Raw genomic sequence first — 22,793 nt, forward strand, 5'->3', positions numbered from 1 at the left:
TCTGATTTTAAAGAAATTAAACATTTCTGTGGGCCGCTAAAAGGATTGTGGGCCCTAGGCACTGTGCTTATGGTGACCAATGGATAAGTAGGCCCTGCCCCATCCTTTTTGAGCCTGTGGGCACCTTTGGAATCTGACAGGAGATGGTGGGCGCATCCACAAAATGGCTGCCGCAGGAGGCCAAGCCAACCACAAAATGGCTGCCATAGGAGGCCAAGCCAACTCCCAAATGCCAGGGAGTGAGGCTGTGTGGAATTCTGATGTTAACTTCAACATTTCAGGGAGAAACCCCTGCTGAACAGGATGCCTTTGTAAAATGAAGCTATTGTTTAAAAATAATTTTCCTCATAGGCACAGCTTCCCTTCAGTCACACAGTGATGCTCCTTGCTTTGTGATGGAGCTGCTGCCACGGCAACTTTTTAAAAAATCTGCACAGCCAATCAGGTCTCCCTTGGACAATTAGAAGCCCTGCCCAGTTCCTGAAAATCTTTTGTGTGGGCCAAGAAAAATGTCAGTGGACACCGTGGTGCCCAAGATGAAGACAATGCAGATGCTCTTATCAGCGGAAGGCCTTGGCCTCCCTGCCCTATTGTTGGACCTCCAGAGGAACTGGATGGCCACAATGTGAGGGCTCTTCTGATGTTCTTCTGTTTCTATCCTTGCAGGTGAAGTACGAATGCCTTCTGGCAAGACTGCGCGTCCCCACATCACTGATAACAAGGATGGCACCGTGACGGTGAAATACGCCCCTGTGGAGAAGGGTCTGCATGAGATGGACATCAAATATGATGGCAACCACATCCCAGGTGAGCTCTGGAGAGAGGAGCACTCTTCTTGGAGCCAAGTTGGGTCCATTGGATTATCCTTTAGTGGAAGGAAAATGTCAAGAGTTGGTTGCCTGTGTTTGAGGAGCTGTGGCTTGGGGGTACAGCCTTTGCTTGGCATGCAGAAGGTCCCAGGTTCAATCCCCGGCCTCTCCAGTTAAAAGGACCAGGCTGGAGGTGATGGGAAAGACCTCAGCCTGAGACCCTGGAGAGCCATCAAGTGGGGCTGTGGCTCAGTGGTAGAACCTCTGCTTGGCAGGCAGAAGGTCCCAGGTTTAATCCCCAACACCTCCAGTTACAAGGACCAGGCAGGAGGTGATAGATAGATAGATAGATAGATAGATAGATAGATAGATAGATAGATAGATAGATAGATAGATAGATAGATAGATAGATAGATAGATAGATAGATAGATAGATAGATAATTTTATTTGTATCCCGCCCTCCCCGCCGGAGCAGGCTCAGGGCGGCTAACAACATCATACAATTTTCAATTATACAAAGAAAGCAAAAAACACAAAATTACATTTAAGCATTAAAATTCTGATTAGGTTTAAAAATTAGTTATGGGAAAGACCTCAGCCTGAGACCCTGGAGAGCCATGAAGTGGGGCTGTGGTTCAGTGGCGGAGCCTCTGCTTGGCGAGCAGAAGATCCCAGGTTCGATCCCCGGCATCTCCAGTTGAAAGGGCCAGTCAGGAGGGGATGGGAAAGACCTCCACCTAAGACCCTGGAGAGCTATGGACTTTGGCTCAGTGGTAGAGCCTCTGCTTGGTATGCAGAAGGTCCCAGGTTCAATCCCCAGCATATTCAGTTAAAAGGACCAGGCAGGAGGGGATGGGAAAGACCTCAGCCTGAGACCCTGGAGAGCTGTGAAGTGGGGCTGTAACTCTGTGGTAGAGTCTCTGCTCGACATGTAGAAGGTCCCAGGTTCAATCCCCAGCATATCCAGTTAAAAGGACCAGGTAGGAGGGGATGGGAAAGACCTCAGCCTGAGACCCTGGAGAGCCATGAAGTGGGGCTGTGGTTCAGTGGCGGAGCCTCTGCTTGGCGAGCAGAAGATCGCAGGTTCGATCCCCGGCATCTCCAGTTGAAAGGGCCAGTCAGGAGGGGATGGGAAAGACCTCCACCTAAGACCCTGGAGAGCTATGGACTTTGGCTCAGTGGTAGAGCCTCTGCTTGGTATGCAGAAGGTCCCAGGTTCAATCCCCAGCATATTCAGTTAAAAGGACCAGGCAGGAGGGGATGGGAAAGACCTCAGCCTGAGACCCTGGAGAGCTGTGAAGTGGGGCTGTAACTCTGTGGTAGAGTCTCTGCTCGACATGTAGAAGGTCCCAGGTTCAATCCCCAGCATATCCAGTTAAAAGGACCAGGTAGGAGGGGATGGGAAAGACCTCAGCCTGAGACCCTGGAGAGCCAGGAAGTGGGGCTGTGGCTCAGTGGTGGAGCCTCTGCTTGGTATGCAGAAGGTCCCAGGTTCAATCCCCAGCATCTCCAGTTAAAAGGACCAGGCAGGAGGTGATGGGAAAGACCTCTGCCTGAGACCCTGGAGAGCCACTGCCAGTCTGAGTAGACAAGACTGACCTTAACGGACCAAGGGTCTGAGTCAATAGAAGGCACTTCCATGTGTGTTCACGTTCATACTGGAATGTTCAAGCAGGATTCTGTTGGGGGCTCCCCAGTGCCAGATGTATGCCCAGCTGTACTCTGCAATAGATATACAGAAGCCATTCTCTTGTGAGCAGAAAAATCCCAATTCCGACTGCAGTTGGGTCCAGAATGTAGGAGGCAGGGAGCTTTCCGGGAGCAGAAATGTCTTTCAAGGCACCGTCCCGCCCGACTGCCTGCATTAGAGCTGCCGAGGACCTCGACTGCAAGACCGCACTGGTGATCCTGTGTCCCCCCCTCCCTCTCTCTCCCCCCTGCAGGGAGTCCACTTCAGTTCTATGTGGATGCCATCAACGCCCGCCACGTGAGCGCCTATGGGCCTGGGCTGAGCCACGGCATGGTCAACAAGCCAGCCACTTTCACGATTGTCACCAAAGATGCTGGCGAAGGTGGGTGTCACACAGCAGGGGCCTAACAGGGCCTTCTAATGGCTGCCATGATTCTGGTCACGGTCTGTATGGGAGAACCAACCATCCCAGAGAACCAACCATCCTTGACCTCCTTATTAATAAATACCTCTTAACTTGGCTCGCCAATCCCCAGGTCCCTGCGGGGGTTCTTCCGCTTTCCCAGGCTCCTTCCCGCCCCCAGTCAGCTGGCTGGCAGGGGGGGGAAGCCCCGCCCCCACAGCCACCATGTGACTTTCCCCCTCCGGAGGCTCCAGTCTCCGATTGGAAAGGCTTCCTCTTGGGATGGGGTGTCTGTGTTACTTTGAAGAAGTTGGCAGCAACTCGTGAGTAGAGAGGCCATTTTGATGAAGTCACTTCTGGGTGACGTCATCGCGCCAGCGACGCAGGGGAAGGTTCCTCCCGCCCACCCACCCACCCGCCTAGACCAGGGGCTTTGCAGCCCTATCGCAACCTCTCTAGACAAATACGGTAACTTCCCTGCCTGCAGCCTCTCCAGGAAAGAAACCACCCTGTCTGTGCTTGACCCTTTTTATGCTCTCCTCCCAGGTCCCCCCCCCTCTGAGCTAGTTTCCCTCCGAAACCTTGCCACTCAATCAGAGGGACAGAGGGGATCCTGGGAAATGTAGGCTTTCTGTAATAACTCCTAGGCAGGCTTCTCCCGGTGGCCTGCAGGCCTCACTAGGCCCAGGATCAAGACAGTGGGTTTGTCGGTGCAGGAGTTGTCTGGGACAGGGGTGGAGGGAGGATGGGAAAGGGAGAGTGGCGAGGAGCAGGGAATGGGACCTCCAGTGTTTGCGGGGAGGTTGCTTCCTGTATGGGTCAGGGCAGACAGGCAAGCCCTGGAAAGTGGGTGGTGGAAACTTATGGTGACCTCGTAGGGTTTTCAAGGCAAGAGATAAGCAGAGGTGGTTTGCCATTGCTTGCCTCTGCATAGCAACCCTGGGCTTCCTTGGTGGTCTCCCATCCGAGTAACTAATCAGGGCTGACTTCTGCTTAGCTTTCAAGGTCTAATGAGATCAGGCTAGCCAAGGCAATCCGGATCAGGGCCAAAGGCATTCAAATGTGGTTTGCCATTGCCTGCTTCTGCGTAGCAACCCTGGGCTTCCTTGGTGATCTCCCATCCATGTGTTGACCGGAACTGACTTTGCTTAGCTTCTGAGATCTTTCAGAACATAAGAGAAGCCACGCTGGGTGAGATAGGGCTAGCCTGGGCCATGCAAGAGACTAACAGAGGTGGTGTGCCATTGCCTGCCACTGCGTAACAACCCTGGACTTCTTCCTTGACGGTCTCCCATCCAAGTACTAATTAGGGCCCACCCTGCTTAGGTTCCAAGGTCTCTGCTCTGTAGCTCCTGTGCGATTGAGCAAGCCTGGCAAAGCTAGCTGTGATGCAAAAGGAAGCAAGAGAGATGGAGAAGGAAGCAGATGACAGCCAATTGCTCGGGGGCCTGATAAGAGCCCTCCAGGGGCCTGATTCGGGCCCCAAACTGCATGTTTGACACCCCTGCTCTAATTTGTGGTACTCTCTGCACATGCCCAGACACATGGCTCATGTTGGCTCAGTAGCTCTGCTGTGCAATTGAAAGAGTCTTGCAAAGCAAGCTATGCCTCCCCCACTTCCTCCCCAAGGGAGGAGCCTCAGCCAATGGAGAAAACAGAGGTTTTGCTGTGTAGCTCCTGTGCGATTGAGCAAGCCTGCGAAAGCAAGCTGTGGTGCAGAAGGAAGCAAGAGAGAGGGAGAAGGAAGCGGATGGCAGCCAGTTGCTCAGGGGCCTGATAGGAATCCTCCAAGGGCCTGAATCGGCCCCTGGGCCGCATGTTTGAAACCCCTGTGCTAATTTGTGGTACTCTCTGCACATGCCCAGACACATGGCTCATGTCGGCTCAGTAGCTCTGCTGTGCAATTGAAAGAGCCTTGCAAAGCAAGCTATTCCTCCCCCGCTTCCTCCCCAAGGGAGGAGCCTCAGCCAATGGAGAAAACAGAGGTTTTGCTTTGTAGCTCCTGTGCGGTTGAGCAAGCCTGCGAAAGCAAGCTGTGGTGCAGAAGGAAGCAAGAGAGAGGGAGAAGGAAGCGGATGGCAGCCAGTTGCTCAGGGGCCTGATAGGAATCCTCCAAAGGCCTGAATCGGCCCCTGAGCCGCATGTTTGAAACCCCTGTTCTAGAGGATTCTGGGGCAGTGTACTAGATTTTGGGGTTACAGGAAGCAGGTTCTGATGCAGCAGAGATTCAAAGGAGCTAGAAGGAGCTTTTCTGTGGCTCCTAGAGAGACAAGGCAGGCAAAGACTGAGACAGCTGTCTCCTCCCCCTAGGAGGTCTCTCCCTCGCTGTCGAGGGCCCCTCTAAGGCTGAGATCACCTGCAAGGACAACAAAGACGGAACCTGCACCGTCTCCTACCTGCCCACGGCGCCCGGCGATTACAACATCATCGTACGCTTTGACGACAAGCATATCCCCGGCAGCCCTTTCACGGCCAAGATCACAGGTGAGCTTTGCAAGAAACCTTGCTCTTCTCCTCCCCACCCCACCCCACAGTCTCAGTCTCCATCCCCTCCCCGCCTGCAGAGGCACTGAAGCCCACTAACCGAGGGCCTCCGACCTCTTCTTCCAATGCCAGGGGACGATTCCATGCGGACCTCCCAGCTGAACGTGGGCACCTCCACCGACGTGTCCCTGAAGATCACGGAGAGTGACCTGAGCCTGCTGACGGCCAGCATCCGGGCGCCGTCTGGCAACGAGGAGCCGTGTCTGCTCAAGCGGCTGCCCAACCGGCACATTGGTGAGCCAGCTGGGTTTGTGTGTTGTGTATGGGTTGTTTTGACTGCTGGCTTGTTATGTCTGTTAGTTGACCTTGAAGTATACTTCATAAGAACATAAGAACGTAAGAGAAGCCATGTTAGATCAGGCCAGTGGCCCATCCAGTCCAACACTCTGTGTCACATAAGAGAAGCCATGTTGGATCAGGCCAATGGCCCATCCAGTCCAACACTCTGTGTCACATAAGAGAAGCCATGTTGGATCAGGCCAATGGCCCATCCAGTCCAACACTCTGTGTCACATAAGAGAAGCCATGTTGGATCAGGCCAATGGCCCATCCAGTCCAACACTCTGCGTCACACAGTGGCCAAAAAATTTATATACATATATATACACACTGTGGCTAATAGCCACTGATGGACCTCTGCTCCATATTTTTATCTAACCCCCTCTTGAAGCTGGCTATGCTTGTAGCCGCCACCACCTCCTGTGGCAGTGAATTCCACATGTTAATCACCCTTTGGGTGAAGAAGGACTTCCTTTTATCCATTTTAACCCGACTGCTCTGCAATTTCATTGAACGCCCACGAGTTCTTGTATTGTGAGAAAGGGAGAAAAGTACCTCTTTCTCTACCTTCTCCATTCCATGCATAATCTTGTCAACCTCTATCATGTCACCCCGCAGGCGACGTTTCTCCAAGCTAAAGAGCCCCAAGCGTTTTAACCTTTCTTCATAGGGAAAGTGTTCCAACCCTTTAATCATTCTAGTTGCCCTCTTCTGGACTTTTTCCAATGCTATATATAGGACCCTGAGGCCTACATTCCGATTGGCTGTTCTTTTAGAACCAGCCAATCGGGACGTGAGGCGTTTCTCTCAGGAAATGCAAATGAAGGATCCTGGAGAGACCAATCAGGCGAATTGCTGCCCGCATAAGGGGGCGTGTTTAACTCAGCTCAAATGGATATAAGGAGCGGTGTAGCCTGATTGTGTTTCGTTCTGCTCTTGTTCAATCAACGCTCTCGCTTACCTCAAGCTGGCTGAACCTGCCACATCAGGGGTGGCCAACGGTAGCTCTCCAGATGTTTTTTGCCTACAACTCCCATCAGCCCCAGCTATTGGCCGTGCTGGCTGGGGCTGATGGGAGTTGTAGGCAAAAAAACATCTGGAGAGCTACCGTTGGCCACCCCTGCTCTATATAACAGGGTGGATTCTTGCTGGTGGTGGAATGGGGTGGGAAGTCGCAGCTGACTTATGTTAACCCCTTGGGATTTTCAAGGCAACAGATGTTCAGAGGTGATTTGCCTCTGCCCGTCTCTGCCTGGGATCTTTAGACGTCTTCCTTGGTGGTCCTCCCGCTCACATGCGAACCAGAACCAACCCTGTTTACCTTCCAAGATCAGACAAGATTGGGCTAGATTGAGCCAACCGGGCTAGGGCAAAAGATATGTACAGGCGGTTTGCAATTGCCTTCTTTTGTGTAGCAGCCCCAGACTTCCCTTGGGGTCACCCATGCAATCTCTATGTTAGTAGGAAATCCGTCAAAAGACAGAGAGCGGAGGCAGCGAGTTTAAAGCGCTACTGAGGAGTTTAAAAAAATGAAACGCTGCAGCCAGAATCCTTTTTTCCTAAGTATGGGACAGAAAGGAAGGTACCTGCATTGGATGACTTCATGGTTAAAGTTTTAGAAATAGCTGAGCTCAGTGAGCTGGATCTACGAACAGCACTAATAAATGGGAAATCGAAACCAGAAGCTGCAAAAAAAAAAAATGGGGAAAGTTATACGAATGGTTAAAAATAAGGTAGGGGGAAAAGAATGCATTTTAACTTTCTTCTCTCAGATTAAAGGTATAGGAGATATTAAGGTAAATATATAAATTAGGCTGCTGTACCTCCGTTATGAAATCGCTTTTCCTCTGTCTTTGTATGGACTGGAACGGATGTGATTGAGTAACTAACTTAATTGGATGTTGTTATGAAATGCTTTGTCATTTTACTCTTTAGTTACAATTCTGCAATTTTGTAATGTATATAAAATAAAAATACCAGAAACAGATTTAAAAAACGAAATGCTTTAGCATTCCCATCCAGAGAAGAGGGATGCTAAACCAGAAACTAAGTGCAAAATGAGATGCAAAAACCAAGCGTTAACCCAACGCTCAGTCTTCTCTTTTTGCTTCCTCCTTCCCTCTGCTGGAACCACAGAAGCCTTTTAGTGCCCATTTCCATCTCCTCCAGAGCCACAAGCCCGAAAGCGTCCCCGGGCCTTCATGTCAAATGCCCTAGAGTTAGCTGAACCGCATTGAATTGTGCTAGCTGACGATTCCTTTCGTTGCCCGTCGGTGGAGCGATTGCTTTACCTGACCTCCTGTGCCGTTCCCGAAGCCTGCACTGGAAACGCCTTGCTGCTGCGCCAGCTCCCTCCCCACCCAGCGGCCCTGACCCCTTTCCTCTTGGCCCTCCCCAGGGATCTCGTTTACCCCTAAGGAGGTGGGCGAGCACATCGTGAGCGTGAAGAAGAGCAGCAAACACGTCACCAACAGCCCCTTCAAGATCATGGTGGGCCAGTCGGAGATCGGAGATGCCAGCAAGGTGAAAGTGTCGGGCAAGGGGCTGGTGGAAGGCCGCACCTTCGAGGTGTCTGAGTTCATCGTCGACACACGCACTGCAGGTGAGGAGCCCTGGGATCGTGGCCAAGGATTCCTCAGCTCCATCTAGTGGGTGCCAAGTTCCCCCCAGTGGCGGAGGATCTCCCTCTTTGGCACGCCACTGGCAGGGAGGAGGCCATAAGATAGAATGGGCCCACAAGGGGACGTCATTTTTAAATTTAAAAGGAAAAGGAAAGGTCCCCTGTGCAAGCGTCAGTCGTTTCCGACTCTGGGGTGACGTTGCTTTCACAACGTTTTCATGGCAGACTTTTTACGGGGTGGTTTGCCCTGGCCTTCCCCAGTCATCTACCCTTTACCCCCAGCAAGCTGGGGACTCATTTTACCGACCTCGGAAGGATGGAAGGCTGAGTCAACCTGGAGCCCGGCTACCTGAATCCAGCTTCCACTGGGATCGAACTCAGGTCATGAGCAGAGCTTAGGACTGCCGTACTGCAGCTTTAACACTCTGCACCATGGAGCTCTTTGCAACTATTCTTCACTTGGGGTGAAGGGAAGGAAAGGAAAGGTCCCCTGTGCAAGCACCAGTCGTTTCCGACTCTGGGGTGACGTTGCTTTCACAACATTTTCACGGCAGACTTTTTACGGGGTTGTTTGCCATTGCCTTGCCCAATCATCTACACTTTCCCCCCAGCAAGCTGGGGACTCATTTTACTGACCTCGGAAGGATGGAAGGCTGAGTTAACCTGAGCCGGCTATCTGAAACCAGCTTCTGCGGGATCGAATTCAGGTCGTGAGCAGAGCTTAGGACTGTAGTACTGCAGCTTTACCACGCTACGCCACTCTGCCTGACTGTATTCAGAGTGAAGGTGGGGTATAAATCCAATTTCTTCTTCTTCTCCTTCCTCCTCCTTGGGTCAGCCATAGCTCTCACAGAGTTGTCCTTGAAAGGGCAGCTTCTGGGAGAGCTCTCTCAGCCCCACCCACCTCACAGAGTGTCTGTTGAGGGGGAAGGAGATAAAGGAGTTTGTGAGTTGCTCTGAGACTCTGAGATTCAGAGTATAGGAAAAGGAAAGGAAAGGTCCCCTGTGCAAGCACCAGTCATTTCCAACTCTGGGGTGACATTGCTTTCACAACGTTTTCACGGCAGACTTTTTACGGGGTGGTCGGCCCTTGCCTTCCCCAGTCATCTACGCTTTCCCCCCACCAAGCTAGGGACTCCTTTGACCCACCTCGGAAGGATGGAAGGCTGAGTCAACCTCAAGCCGGCTACCTGAAAACCCAGCTTCCGCCGGGGATCAAACTCAGGTTGTGAGCAGAGCTTAGAACTGCAGTACGGCAGCTTTCACACTCTGCTCCCCCTCAAATAACGTGTAGATCCGGTCCTGGGGAAGGTGAAGGAGATAGTAAGCAGCTCTGAGATTTGGAGTATAGGGTATATTGGGTATAAATCCAATATCATCTTCTTCTTCAAAGGTGACTCCGGGTTCCAAAAGGCTAGGGGGACCCCTACTTTAGGCCATATATTATTATTACGTTTGATCTGCTAGGCAGCCTTCCCTTACAAGAAGGCAAATTCAATACATTCTAAAAGAAGCTCCCAGGAAAAAGGGACTGCCATCTAAGGCCATCTGGTGTCTCCCCTCTAGGCTACGGCGGCCTGGGCCTCTCCATCGAAGGCCCCAGCAAGGTGGATATCAACTGCGAGGACATGGAAGACGGGACTTGCAAAGTCACCTACTGCCCCACCGAGCCCGGAAACTACATCATCAACATCAAGTTTGCCGACAAGCACGTGCCAGGTACCTCTCTCCCTCTCCCGCCCCTCCCCGAACCCTTTGGATTCCCAGGCTGCCCGTCTCTCATTTCTCTGTCTCAAACTACAGAGACAGTTTCAAAGGATAGCTTTGTCGGTCTGCAGCAGAACAGCTAGATTCGAATCCAGCAGCACTTAAGAACATAAGAGAAGCCGTGTTGGATCAGGCCAGTGTCCCATCCAGTCCAACACTCTGTGTCACATAAGAACGTAAGAGGAGCCATGTTGGATCAGGACAGTGGCCCATCCAGTCTAACACTCTGTGTCACATAAGAACATAAGAGAAGCCATGTTGGATCAGGCCAATGGCCCAGCCAGTCCAACGCTCTGTGTCACATAAGAACATAAGAGAAGCCATGTTGGATCAGGCCAATGGCCCAACCAGTCCAACACTCTGTGTCACACAGTAGCCAAAAAAACCAGGTGCCATCAGGAGGTCCATCAGTGGGGCCAGGACACCAGAAGCCCTCCCACCGTCCGTCCCCCCCAAGCACCAAGAATAAAGAGCATCATTGCCTTAGACAGAGATTTCCAACAATACGCTGTGGCTAAGAGCCACTCATGGACCTCACAGGTTTCAGTTCACAGACTTCTTAGCGGTTCCACAAATGAACCAATCAACTAGAGTCAGAGGTGGGCTGTCCTTTGCAGGAGGTCATAAGAACAGCAGAAGAGCCCTGCTGGATCAGACCAGTGAGGCTCCATCCAGTCCAGCCTCCTGTCTCACACAGTGGCCAACCAGCTCCTCTGGAGGGCCAACAACAGGGCACAGAGGCCGAGGCCTTCCCCTGAGAAGAACATCAGAAGAGCCCTGCTGGATCAGACCAGGGAGGGTCCATCTAGTCCAGCCTCCTGTCTCACACAGTGGTTAACCAGTTCCTCTGTAAGTCTAGCAACAGGATGTAGAGTCTGAGGCCTTCCCCCGATGTAGTCTCCTGGCTCTGTGGTTTAAAGTTTTAGTACCTCTGAAGATGGAGGTTCCCCTCAGTCACCACGGCTAATACCCCCTGATGGACTTCTCCTCCATGAATCTCTCTAATCCTCTTTCAAAGCTATCTATGCCTGTGGCCGTCACTACATCCTCTCGCAGCAAATCCTACATGTTCATCTCTCATTTTGTAAAGAAGCATATCTTCGAGTTGAATCTGGGCAGCCATCTGTGGAGTTGCTCTAGCTCTGGATCCCCTACCCTGTGCTAGGGGTGGATGCAATGGCCTGGAAGCCACTAAAACTCTCCAATTTCTGTATCCTTTCAGGGAGTCCTTTCACGGTGAAGATGACGGGCGAGGGGCGCATGAAGGAGAGCATCACCCGCCGGCGTCAAGCCCCCTCCATCGCCACCATCGGCAGCACCTGCGATCTCAACCTCAAGATTCCAGGTAGGGGCTGAGTCATGGCCGTGGCCACTGTGGGCTCAGGAGCGGAAGAGCTGGGGGGGCCAACCAATAGAGATTTGCTCTCCCCCTTGCCCCCCGCTGCTTCTCTACACCCTCTTCCTCCTGCTCTTCTGTCTTTGCTGGGGTCCAGGCTAGAAAGCCATTTCTTTTTTGCAAAGATTAGAAAGCGGGCTTAAGAACATAAGAGAAGCCATGTTGGATCAGGCCAATGACCCATCCAGTTCAACACTCTGTGTCACATAGGAACATAAGAGAAGCCATGTTGGATCAGGCCGATGGCCCATCCAGTCCAACACTCTGTGTCACAGAAGAACATAAGAGAAGCCATGTTGGATCAGGCCGATGGCCCATCCAGTCCAACACTCTGTGTCACAGAAGAACATAAGAGAAGCCATGTTGGATCAGGCCAATGGCCCCTCCAGTCCAACACTCTGTGTCACAGAAGAACATAAGAGAAGCCATGTTGGATCAGGCCAGTGGCCCATCCAGTCCAACACTCTGTGTCACATAAGAACATAAGAGAAGCCATGTTGGATCAGGCCAATGGCCCATCCAGTCCAACAATCTGTGTCACACAGTGGCCATTATATGTGTGTGTATACACACACACACACATATATATATACACACTTTGGCTAATAGCCACTGATGGACCTCTGCTCCATATTTTTATCCAATCCCCTCTTGAAGCTGGCTATGCTTGTAGCCTGTGGCAGTGAATTCCACATGTTAATCAGTTGGGTTAGAACGGATAACCTTCTTCCTTTTATCCGTTCTAACCCAATCCATTCTGCTCAGCAATTTCATTGAATGCCCACTAGTTCTTGTATTGTGAGAAAGGGAGAAAAGTACTTCTTTCTCTACTTTCTCCATCCCATGCATTATCTTGTAAACCTCTATCATGTCACGCCGCAGTCGACGTTTCTCCAAGCTAAAGAGCCCCAAGCGTTTTAACCTTTCTTCATAGGGAAAGTGTTCCAACCCTTTAATCATTCTAGTTGCCCTTTTCTGGACTTTTTCCAGTGCTATAATATCCTTTTTGAGGTGCGATGACCAGAATTGTACACAGTATTCCAAATGAGACCGCACCATCAATTTATACAAAGGCATTATTATACTGGCTGATTTGTTTTCAATTCCCTTCCTAATAATTCCCAGCATGGCGTTGGCCTTTTTTATTGCAAACGCACACTGTCCTGACATTTTCAGTGAGTTATCTACCACCACCCCAAGATCTCTCTCCTGGTCAGTCTCTGCCAGTTCACGCCCCATCAACTTGTATTTGTAGCTGGGATTTTTGGCCCCAATGTGCATTACTTTGCACTTGGCCACATTGAACCTCATCTGCCACGTTGATGCCCACTCACCCAGCCTCAACATTTGGACTGTGAATCCCAACATTTCAAAAATTGTGTATTGTAATGTTGGGTTTTGAGGGACCCTGGTGAGAAACTGAAGTCTGGTAGCCAAATGCTGAAGGCACACAGCATTCCTGAAATCTACTCTTCACGCATTGTTGTTTCCTTAAAACCTAGCTCCAGAAATTGTCCAATATCCAAATACCCCGAATTGCAGAATATTAAGGTTGAATATAAACGTCGTGGATTTTTTTGGTGAAAGTTTTGGAAAATAATTGTTCTTGGTGGGGGGGGGGTTCCATTTTGGGCTTCAGCCAATCTCTGGGCATCGTAAACCTTGTCATAAGAAGAACCTTGCTAGATCAGTCCAGTGGTCCATCTAGTCCAGTGGTCCATCAGTCCAGTGGTCCATCTAGTCCAACTGTCTCCAACCAGTTCCTCCAGAGGGCCAACAATGGGGCAAAGAGGTCAAGGCCTTCCCCTCATAAGAAGATAAGAACTGGACTAGATGGACTCCACTGAGGGTCCATCTAGTCCAGCCACCTGCCTTACACATTAGCCAATCAGTTCCTCTGGAAGGCCAACAACAGGGCAGAGAGGCCGAGGCCTTCATAAGAACCTCAGAAGAGCCCTGCTGGATCAGACCAGTGAGGGCCCATCTAGTCCAGCCTCCTGTCTCACACAGAGGCCAGCCAGTTCCTCTGGAGGGCCAACAACAGGGCAGAGAGGCTGAGGCCTTCATAAGAACATCAGAAGAGCCCTGCTGGATCAGACCAGGGAGGGCCCATCTAGTCCAGCCTCCTGTCTCACACAGTGGCCAGCCAGTTCTTCTGGAGGGCCAACAACAGGGCAGAGAGGCTGAGGCCTTCATAAGAACATCAGAAGAGCCCTGCTGGATCAGACCAGGGAGGGTCCATCTAGTCCAGCCTCCTGTCTCACACAGTGGCCAACCAGTTCCTCCAAAAGGCCAACAACAGGGCAGAGAGGCCAAGGCCTTCCCCTGAGAAGAACATCAGAAGAGCCCTGCTGGATCAGACCAGTGAGGGCCCATCTAGTCCAGCATTCCATGTCACACAGTGGCCAACCAGTTCCTCTGGAGATCCAACAACAGGGCAGAGAGGCCTTCCCCAGATGTTGCCTCCTGGCTCTGGGATTCAGAGGTTTAGTGCCTCTGGATGTGGAGGTTCCCGTCAGCCACCATGGATAGAAGCCATGGATAGACTGATCCTCCGTGAATCTATCTGATCCACACCAGGAGCTCCAAAGGGCTCCTTATCTCTTCTGGGTTGCTAACAGGGACCGAAAGGCCTGAATTTCCCCTCAATGCTCTCCGCTATTGATAAGCGGTTTCACTTCCTTCCTGCTGATGAGTTGCAGCCTTCAAAGCGAGAAATTGCGGGGTGGGGGGGGAGGAGTGGGGCCTTTGAGAAACAATGAAAAAGAATTCTCAGTTCTTTGAGCAGATCTTCATGCGTTTACTTCGTTGCCCTGCGTTATTTGGCTGTAGGGTTTGGGCAGAGCTTGTGGGAATCTCCTTCAGCAGGAAGTGAAGGGTTAATTCTGTTCAAAAGTGATGATTTAGAACCAGCAGAGAGACCCCCCTAAAGAATGAAGGAGCTCAGGGGGAAATCGGGAGAGCACAGGTATATGTCCCGAAAGGGGCCAGCCCGGATCCCGTGTGGCTTGCACCATCTGCAACAACGAGGACTAGAAGCATGATTTTGAAGTTCTCAGGATTTTGCAAAGCCTCCCAGTTCTGCTGTGGAGGTCATATCCTGTGACCACGTCGCTTAGATTCCTCACTGTCAGGAGGTTTCTAGTCCAAAAACCGGTTGACCCTCAAAGGACGATTTCCCACCCCTGGCTTCTCCCCCCCCCCCCGCCCCGTTTCTAACCTGCCTCTCCTCCCCTCTTGCTTCTTCCTCTTCTTCTTCCTTGCTGCCCCCCCCCCCCCCCCCGCGCAGGGAACTGGTTCCAGATGGTGTCGGCTCAAGAGCGGCTGACGCGCACCTTCACGCGCAGCAGCCACACCTACACGCGCACCGAGCGGACGGAGATCAGCAAGACGCGCGGCGGCGAGACCAAGCGCGAGGTACGGGTGGAGGAGTCCACGCAAGTGGGCGGGGACCCCTTCCACAACGTCTTCGGCGACTTCCTCGGCCGCGAGAGTCTCGGCTCCTTTGGCAGCACCATCGCCCGGACCCAGGAGGGTGCGTGGGCCTTGCAGGCGTGCAGTGTGTGTGTGTGAAATGGGGTATTCACAGCATGGGGTTCCACAGGTCCCTTGCATGGGGAGGGACGTAACCACATGTTTGCATGGCACGATGTTGGAATGCAGACCTCGCTGAGGCACGCTTCAGCGGTCTTCAGTTCTTCCAGAGTTTCTAGACTTGAGCCCAGTAGCACTTTTGAGCAAGGGTGGAAATTCCAGCAGGACCTCCTTTGCGTATTAGGCCACACCCCCTGATGCAGCCAATCCTCCTGGAGCTCTCAGCAGGCCCTGTGCGAAGAGCCCTGTAAGGAATTCTAGCAGGACCTCCTTTGCATATTAGGCGACACACCCCTGATGCAGCCAATCCTCCTGGAGCTTCCAGTAGGCCCTGTACGAGGAGCCCTGTAAGGAATTCCAGCAGGAGTTCCTTTGCATATTAGGCCACACCCCCATGATGTAGCCAATCCTCCAAGAGCTTACCCAAAAAAAAGCCTTGTAAGTTCTTGGAGGATTGGCTGCATCAGGGGGGTGTGGCCTAATAGGCAAAGGAGCTCCTGCTAGAATTTCCACCCCTGCTTTCGAGACCAATAAATTTTGCAGGTAGGAGCTTGGTGAGTGCCAGAAGGTCCCTTTGTCAGCCAGAGACTAGCAATTCCCACCCCCGCCCCCCCAGGCCAGTTTGAACTGGGATCCTGGAGGTTTTCTGCCATCTTTTTTTCTGTGGCCCCAGAAGGACCAGAACCAACAGGTTGAAATTAAATCAAAAGTTTTCGGCTCAACATGAGGAAGAACTTCCTGACCGTTAGAGGGATTCCTCAGTGGAACAGGCTTCCTCCTCGGGAGGTGGTGGGCTCTCCTTCCTTGGAGGTTTTTCAACAGAGGCTAGAGGGCCATCTGACAGCAATGAGGATCCTGGGAATTTGGGGGGAGGTTCTTGTGAGTTTCCTGCATTGGGCAGGGAGTTGGACTACATGACCCTGGAGGTCCCTTCCATCTCTATGATTCTATGATTTTAAATCAACGGCTCAACATTAGGAAGAACTTCCTGACTGTTAGAGCGAATCCTCAGTGGAACAGGCTTCCTCCTCGGGAGGTGGTGGGCTCTCCTTCCTTGGAGGTTTTTCAACAGAGGCTAGATGGCCGTCTGACAGCAATGAAGATCCTGTGAATTTAGGGGGAGGGGTTTGTGAGTTTAGAGGGGTTCCTCAGTGGAACAGGCTTCCTCCTGGGGAGGTGGTGGGCTCTCCTTCCTTGGAGGTTTTTCAACAGAGGCTAGATGGCCATCTGACAGCAATGAAGATCCTGTGAATTTAGGGGGAGGGGTTTGTGAGTTTAGAGGGGTTCCTCAGTGGAACAGGCTTCCTCCTCGGGAGGTGGTGGGCTCTCCTTCCTTGGAGGTTTTTCAACAGAGGCTAGATGGCCATCTGACAGCAATGAAGATCCTGTGAATTTAGGGGGAGGTGTTTGTGAGTTTAGAGCGGTTCCTCAGTGGAACAGGCTTCCTCCTTGGGAGGTGGTGGGCTCTCCTTCCTTGGAGGTTTTTCAACAGAAGCTAGATGGTCATCTGACAGTGATGAAGATCCTGTGAATTTAGGGGGAGGGGTTTGTGAGTTTCCTGCATTGGGCAGGGGGTTGGAATAGATGACCCTGGAGGTCCCTTCCAACACTATGATTCTACGATCTTCTGTGCATAGAGGGTCACTGGGTGTGCGTACAGGGGAGGCAGAGGTTTTTTTTTTTTATCAGTAACTCCTTTGCATATTAGGCCACACCCCGCTGATGTAGTCAATCCCCCAAGAGCTTAAATGGCTTTTCGTACAGGGCCTACTTTAAGCTCTTGGAGGATTGGCTGCATCGGGGAGGGGGGGGCGTAGCCTAATATACAAAGGAGTTCCTGCTACAAGAAAAGCCTGGGGGGTATTTGTGAATTTCCTGCATTGTGTAGGGGTTGGACTGGGTGATCCTGGAGGTCCCTTCCAACTCTATGATTCTATGACCTCCATTCCTACTTGTATCTGATGAAGGGAGATTTAAGGAGCCTTTAAGGAGCTCCTTGGTTTGAATCTGGATGTTTTACTGCAGGCCAACACGGCTGCCCTCTGAAACTATCCAACTTTTCCGGCCCTGGTCCTGTTCCTTCAGCCTGTGGCTCAGGAAGCCAGAGAAGAGAGTTTCTGCATCCAGATTATTTCCTTCTAATGCTTAGAGGCTGCTAAACTCAGGGCTGAGGGGAAGGAGGAGCTGTGGCTGGGAAGACCAAACTGGCTTCATGTAAGAGCCACATAGAAGAAATGTCAGATGTTGGAGAGCTGCAAGACAGGGAGGAGGGAGGGAGGGAGGGAGGGAGGGAGGGAGGGAGGGAAAGAAAGAAAGAAAGAAAGAAAGAAAGAAAGAAAGAAAGAAAGAAAGAAAGAAAGAAAGAAAGAAAGAAAGAAAGAAAGAAAGAAAGAAAGAAAGAGAGAGAAAGGGAGAAAGAAAGGGAGAGAGAGAGACAGAGAGAAAGAAAGAGAGAGAGAGAAAATAGATGGGGAGGGAGGAGAGGAAGAGGTAGAAAGAAAGCAACTTTAAATGCATTCTCCAAGGCACTGGTTGGCTCGGCTTGGAAAAGTGATTTATAAAGACAAATGGCTTCTCCAAGCCAGCCCGTGGGGCAGTGAGGGCTCTGAGAGCCACACAATATGTGTGAAAGAGCCGCATGTGGCTCCCGAGCTGCAGTTTGGCAACCCCGGGCTGTGGCTTAGTGGTCTAGCATCAGGGGCGTGTGGCCTAATATCCAAAGGAGTTCCTGCTACAAAAAAAAAGCCCTGGGCAGATTGTTTTTAAAAAGTGGTTTTGGCATCAATTGCCATCGCAGCACATGGGTCTTCACAGCATTAGCGTGTGTGTGCATGCAAGAAGAATGCTTTAAACTATGTGATTGTTTTAAAAGTAGGGTTGCCAATCCCCAGGTGGGGGCAGGGGATCCCCGGGTTTGGAGGCCCTCCCCCCTCTTCAGGGTCATCAGAAAGCGGGGGGAGGGGAGGGAAATACCTCCTGGGAACTTTATTATTTCCTATGGAGATTTATTCCCATAGGAAATAATGGAGAATGGATCTGTGGGTATCTGGGGCTCTGAGGGGGCTGTTTTTTGAGGTAGAGCCCCCAAATTTGCAGCATAGCATCTGGTGCCTCTCCCCAAACTACCCCCCCCCCAAGTTTCAAAAAGATTGGACCAGGGGGTCCAATTCTATGTGCCCCCAAAGAAGGTACCCCTATCTTTCATTATTTCCTATGGAAGGAAGACATTTTAAAAGTGTTCAGTCACTTGAAATGTGATGGCCAGAACTCCCTTTGGAGTTCAATGATGCTTGTCACACCCTTGTTCCTGGCTCCGCCCCCAATGTCTCCTGGCTCCACCCCCAAAGTCCCCAGATATCGGCAACCCTATTTAAAAGGCATCCTCTTAAACGCTTCCGCCTGAAACGTTGCAGGATTACTATTCGAGTTAGGCATAACCTCACCGCCTGGCATTTTGTGGTTGGCTCTGCCGTTTTTTGTGGCTCCACCCGCCACCCTGTGTCAGAATTCCAGAGGTGTCCAGAGATTCAGAAAACTCAGGAAGCCCCGGGTATAAGCTTTTGTGAATCAAAACTCACTCTGTCAGGTCAAAATAATGGTATCGGCCAAATTCCACTTTGACAAATAGAAGTTTATACTCTGGAAAATGTTGGTCTTTAAAGTACTACTGGACCCAGATTTTGTTCTGCTACTAAGGACTGACGTGGGTGGCTAACCACTTGAAACGGGCTTAAATGTGTGTGTTTGTGTGTGTGTGGGCATAACAATAAGCATAGGCACATGCATTTGTGTGTTCATGTCTGTGCTGTAGAGGACATCTCTCTAGCATTTTAGAACGAAGTTTGTGTCTAGAGGCACCTTTAAGACCAACGGCGTTTAATTTTGGGTATAAGCTTTCATTTGCGGACATTATATCTGAAGAAGCGTGCAGCATGCACCCGAAAGCTGAAACCCAGAATAAAACTTGGTTGGTCTTAAAGCTGCCACTGGACTCCAACTTTGCTCTGTTGTTTCAGACCTACACAGCTAACCACCAACGTTCCCTCTAAGCCGCAGAGTCTTGTGAGCAAAAATTCTACTTTGTGAGCTGCTGGCATTAAAGCGGTGAGCTCCTGCTTCTGGGGCCCCTTGTCCTGAGCAAAGACAAAAATGGCCAAAAATCTGTGAGCTAGCTCACACTAACTCAGCTCAGAGGGAACGCTGCTAACCACCTGAATCTAGAATTTTACTTATTTTCAACTGGATATCCTAAAGCAGATGATACTCTGGGGGGGGGGGGGGAAGTGCTCTGAACGAATTATGCAGACGCATTAGGGTTGCCAAGTCCAATTTAAGAAATATCTGGGGACTTTGGGGGTGGAGCCAGGAGACATTAGGGGTGGAGCCAAGATCAAGGCTGTGACAAGCATAATTGAACTCCAAAGGGAGTGCTGGCCGTCACATTTAAAGGGACGGCACACCTTTTCAATGCCTTCCTTCCATAGGAAATAATGGATAGGGGCACCTTCTTTTGGGGCTCATAGAATTGGACCCCCTGGTCCAATCTTTTTGAAACTTGGGGGGTATTTTGGGGAGAGGCATGAGATGCTATACTGAAAATTTGGTGCCGCTACCCCAAAAAACAGCCCCCCCCAGAGCCCCGGATATCCGCAGATCAATTCTCCATGATTTTCTATGGGAATAAATCTCCATAGGGAATAACAGAGTTCCCAGCAGACATTTCCCTCCCCTCCCCCCGCTTTCTGATGACCCTGAAGCGGGGGAAGGGCCTACAAACCGGGGGATCTCCTGCCCCCACCTGGGGATTGGCAACCCTAAGACGCATGACGTTTGCACAGATCTGCATGGTTTGCCCTTTGTTCCAACTGTAGCATCCGATCTTTTGCCCTAATTCTGATTACTTTTTGGTAAGTGGTAAGGGTGTCGGGTGATGTGAAGGCCAGATAAACCCACATTTGGAACTCTGGAACTGGGCAAGGACCTGGATAGAAGGTTCGAGTGACTGGGTCTACGGTTGCCAACTCTGGGTGGGGGAATTTCCGGAGATTTTGAGGTGAAGCCTGGGGAGGAATATATCTTGCCATAGAGTCCCCTCTCCAAAACAGCCGTTTTGGTCAACTGATCTTTGCGGTCTGACAATCGGTTGTGATTGCAGATCTCCGGGCCCTGCCTGGAAGTTTCCTGTGGGAAAAGAGGGGGGGCATCTTATTTTGAAGCATCCTGGAAACGACGGCTGTTGATTTTCTGTGCAGCCACTAGGGTGGCCAGACCGTCCCGGTCTCCCGGGACATTCCCGGATCTGGCCACCCAATCCCGGATCCCGGGCTGCCTATACCGGGACCATTAAAGGTCCCGGTTTAGGCAGCCCCGGAGCCGGTGGGCCGCGGGCGCGGGCGGGGAGTGAGGGAGGGAGCGTCCCTGCGCCTGCGCAGGGCCCCTGCGCACGCGCAGGGACGCTCCCTCCCTCACTTCCCGCCTTCCCCGCCCGCTGCGCGGGGCCCGGCGGCAGTGGTGGAGGCCTCTCCGTGGCCTCCGCTGGTCGCTGGAAGCCCTCCAGAGACTCTGGAGGGCCTCCAGCGACCAGCGGAGGCCGCGGAGAGGCCGCGGGGCACCCGGCGCTGGTCCCGGAAGGCCTTCCAGAGCCTCTGGAAGGCCTTCGGGGACCAGCGCCGGCCAGCGAAGGCTTCCCTGCGGCCTCCGCTGGTCCCTGGAGGCCCTCCAGAGTCTCTGGAGGGCCTCCAGGGACCAGCGGAAGCCGCGGAGAGGCCGCGGGGCACCCGGCGCTGGTCCCGGAAGGCCTTCCAGAGCCTCTGGAAGGCCTTCGGGGACCAGCGCCGGCCAGCGAAGGCTTCCCCGCGGCCTCCGCTGGTCCCTGGAGGCCCTCCAGAGTCTCTGGAGGGCCTCCAGGGACCAGCAGAGGCCGCGGGGAAGCCGCGGGGCACCCGGCGCTGGTCCCGGAAGGCCTTCCAGAGCCTCTGGAAGGCCTTCGGGGACCAGCGCCGGCCAGCGAAGGCTTCCCCGCGGCCTCCGCTGGTCCCTGTAGGCCCTCCAGAGTCTCTGGAGGGCCTCCAGGGACCAGCGGAGGCCGCGGGGAAGCCGCGGGGCACCCGGCGCTGGTCCCGGAAGGCCTTCCAGAGGCTCTGGAAGGCCTTCCGGGACCAGCGCCGGCCAGCGAAGGCTTCCCCGCGGCCTCCGCTGGTCCCTGTAGGCCCTCCAGAGTCTCTGGAGGGCCTCCAGGGACCAGCGGAGGCCGCGGGGAAGCCGCGGGGCACCCGGCGCTGGTCCCGGAAGGCCTTCCAGAGGCTCTGGAAGGCCTTCCGGGACCAGCGCCGGCCAGCGAAGGCTTCCCCGCGGCCTCCGCTGGTCCCTGTAGGCCCTCCAGAGTCTCTGGAGGGCCTCCAGGGACCAGCGGAGGCCGCGGGGAAGCCGCGGGGCACCCGGCGCTGGTCCCGGAAGGCCTTCCAGAGGCTCTGGAAGGCCTTCGGGGACCAGCGCCGGCCAGCGAAGGCTTCCCCGCGGCCTCCGCTGGTCCCTGGAGGCCCTCCAGAGTCTCTGGAGGGCCTCCAGGGACCAGCGGAGGCCGCGGGGAAGCCGCGGAGCAGCCGGCGCTGGTCCCTGGAGGCCAGCGCCGGCAGCTCCCTCCCTCCCTCGCCGCGAGGCCGCCGCCGGAGGACTCCCCGCCGCTGCCGCCGCTGGACTCCGCCGCCCTGGAATAAGGTAAGGGGGCCGAAAGCGGGGGGGGGGGGCGGGGGGCGGCCTTCCTTTCTTCCCTCCCTCCTCCCTTCCTTCCTTCCTTCCTTCCTTCCTTCCTTCCTTCCTTCCTTCCTTCCTTCCTTCCTTCCTTCCTTCCTTCCTTCCTTCCTTCCTTCCTTCCTTCCTTCCTTCCTTCCTTCCTTCCTTCCCTCACTCCTGATGCCACTTCCTGTTTCCGGTGGTGGCATGACATCACCGGAAGTGACGTCACCGGAAGTGATGTCACTTCCTGTTTCCGGCGGCGCGCGCGCTTCGCGCGCGCACACCCCCCCCCCCCCCCCCAGTGTCTCTGGCTGGCCTTCAGACATTATGGTCACCCTAGCAGCCACGAGGACTAGAAACAACTGTTTGGAACAAATGATTTGCAGACACTGTTAGGGTTGTCAGCTCCAGGTTGGGAACTTCGTGGAGATATGGGGGTGGAGCTTAGGGAGGGGAGGGGCTTCACCATAGAGACCATCCTCCAAAGCAGCCATTTTCTCCAGGGGAACGGATCTCTGTTGTCTGGAAACAGTGCACTTTCAATCTACTTTCAGTGCACTTTGCCCCTGAATTTTATTGTGTGAAACAGCAAAATTCAGTGCACTTTCAGTCTACTTCCAATGCACTTTGCAACTGGATTCTACTCTGTGAAACGGCAAAATCCAATGCACTTTCAATTTACTTCCAATGCACTTTGCCAGGGGCGTAGCTAGGACTTTGGGGGCCTGGGGCCCAAGATTTATGTGGGCCCCCCAGACCCCCCACAGGACACTTTGGGGCTTTCGGCCCCCCACAGCTACCTGGAAGAACCAGCGTGGGCTTCGCTTCCGAGCCAGGCGCCCCCTCGGGTCAGCCCTTCCCGCGGCGCGCACCTGCCTTCGCCGTCCCTCACCTGTTCCGAGGAGGTGCCGCCTGCGCCAGCGGAGGGCTCTTCGAGTGCTGCGCGCCCGGGCCG

At 53.0% G+C, this 22,793-nt stretch overlaps 1 protein-coding gene across 1 annotated transcript in view; it reads left to right on the top strand.

Annotated features, from left to right (window-relative positions):
* The window catches only part of LOC132576669 (filamin-C), a 204,861-nt gene that overhangs the window by 165,692 nt on the left and 16,376 nt on the right, over positions 1-22,793 (top strand). The window contains exons 29-36 of the mRNA XM_060246039.1: positions 667-807; positions 2,754-2,882; positions 5,214-5,387; positions 5,520-5,681; positions 8,125-8,328; positions 9,913-10,065; positions 11,336-11,458; positions 14,799-15,044. Coding sequence (XP_060102022.1) covers positions 667-807; positions 2,754-2,882; positions 5,214-5,387; positions 5,520-5,681; positions 8,125-8,328; positions 9,913-10,065; positions 11,336-11,458; positions 14,799-15,044 — 1,332 coding nt within the window. The remainder of the gene's footprint in view (positions 1-666; positions 808-2,753; positions 2,883-5,213; positions 5,388-5,519; positions 5,682-8,124; positions 8,329-9,912; positions 10,066-11,335; positions 11,459-14,798; positions 15,045-22,793) is intronic.

The sequence above is a fragment of the Heteronotia binoei genome, chromosome 8, assembly GCF_032191835.1.
Source record: "Heteronotia binoei isolate CCM8104 ecotype False Entrance Well chromosome 8, APGP_CSIRO_Hbin_v1, whole genome shotgun sequence".
In the NCBI taxonomy this organism is placed as follows: Eukaryota; Metazoa; Chordata; class Lepidosauria; order Squamata; family Gekkonidae; genus Heteronotia; species Heteronotia binoei.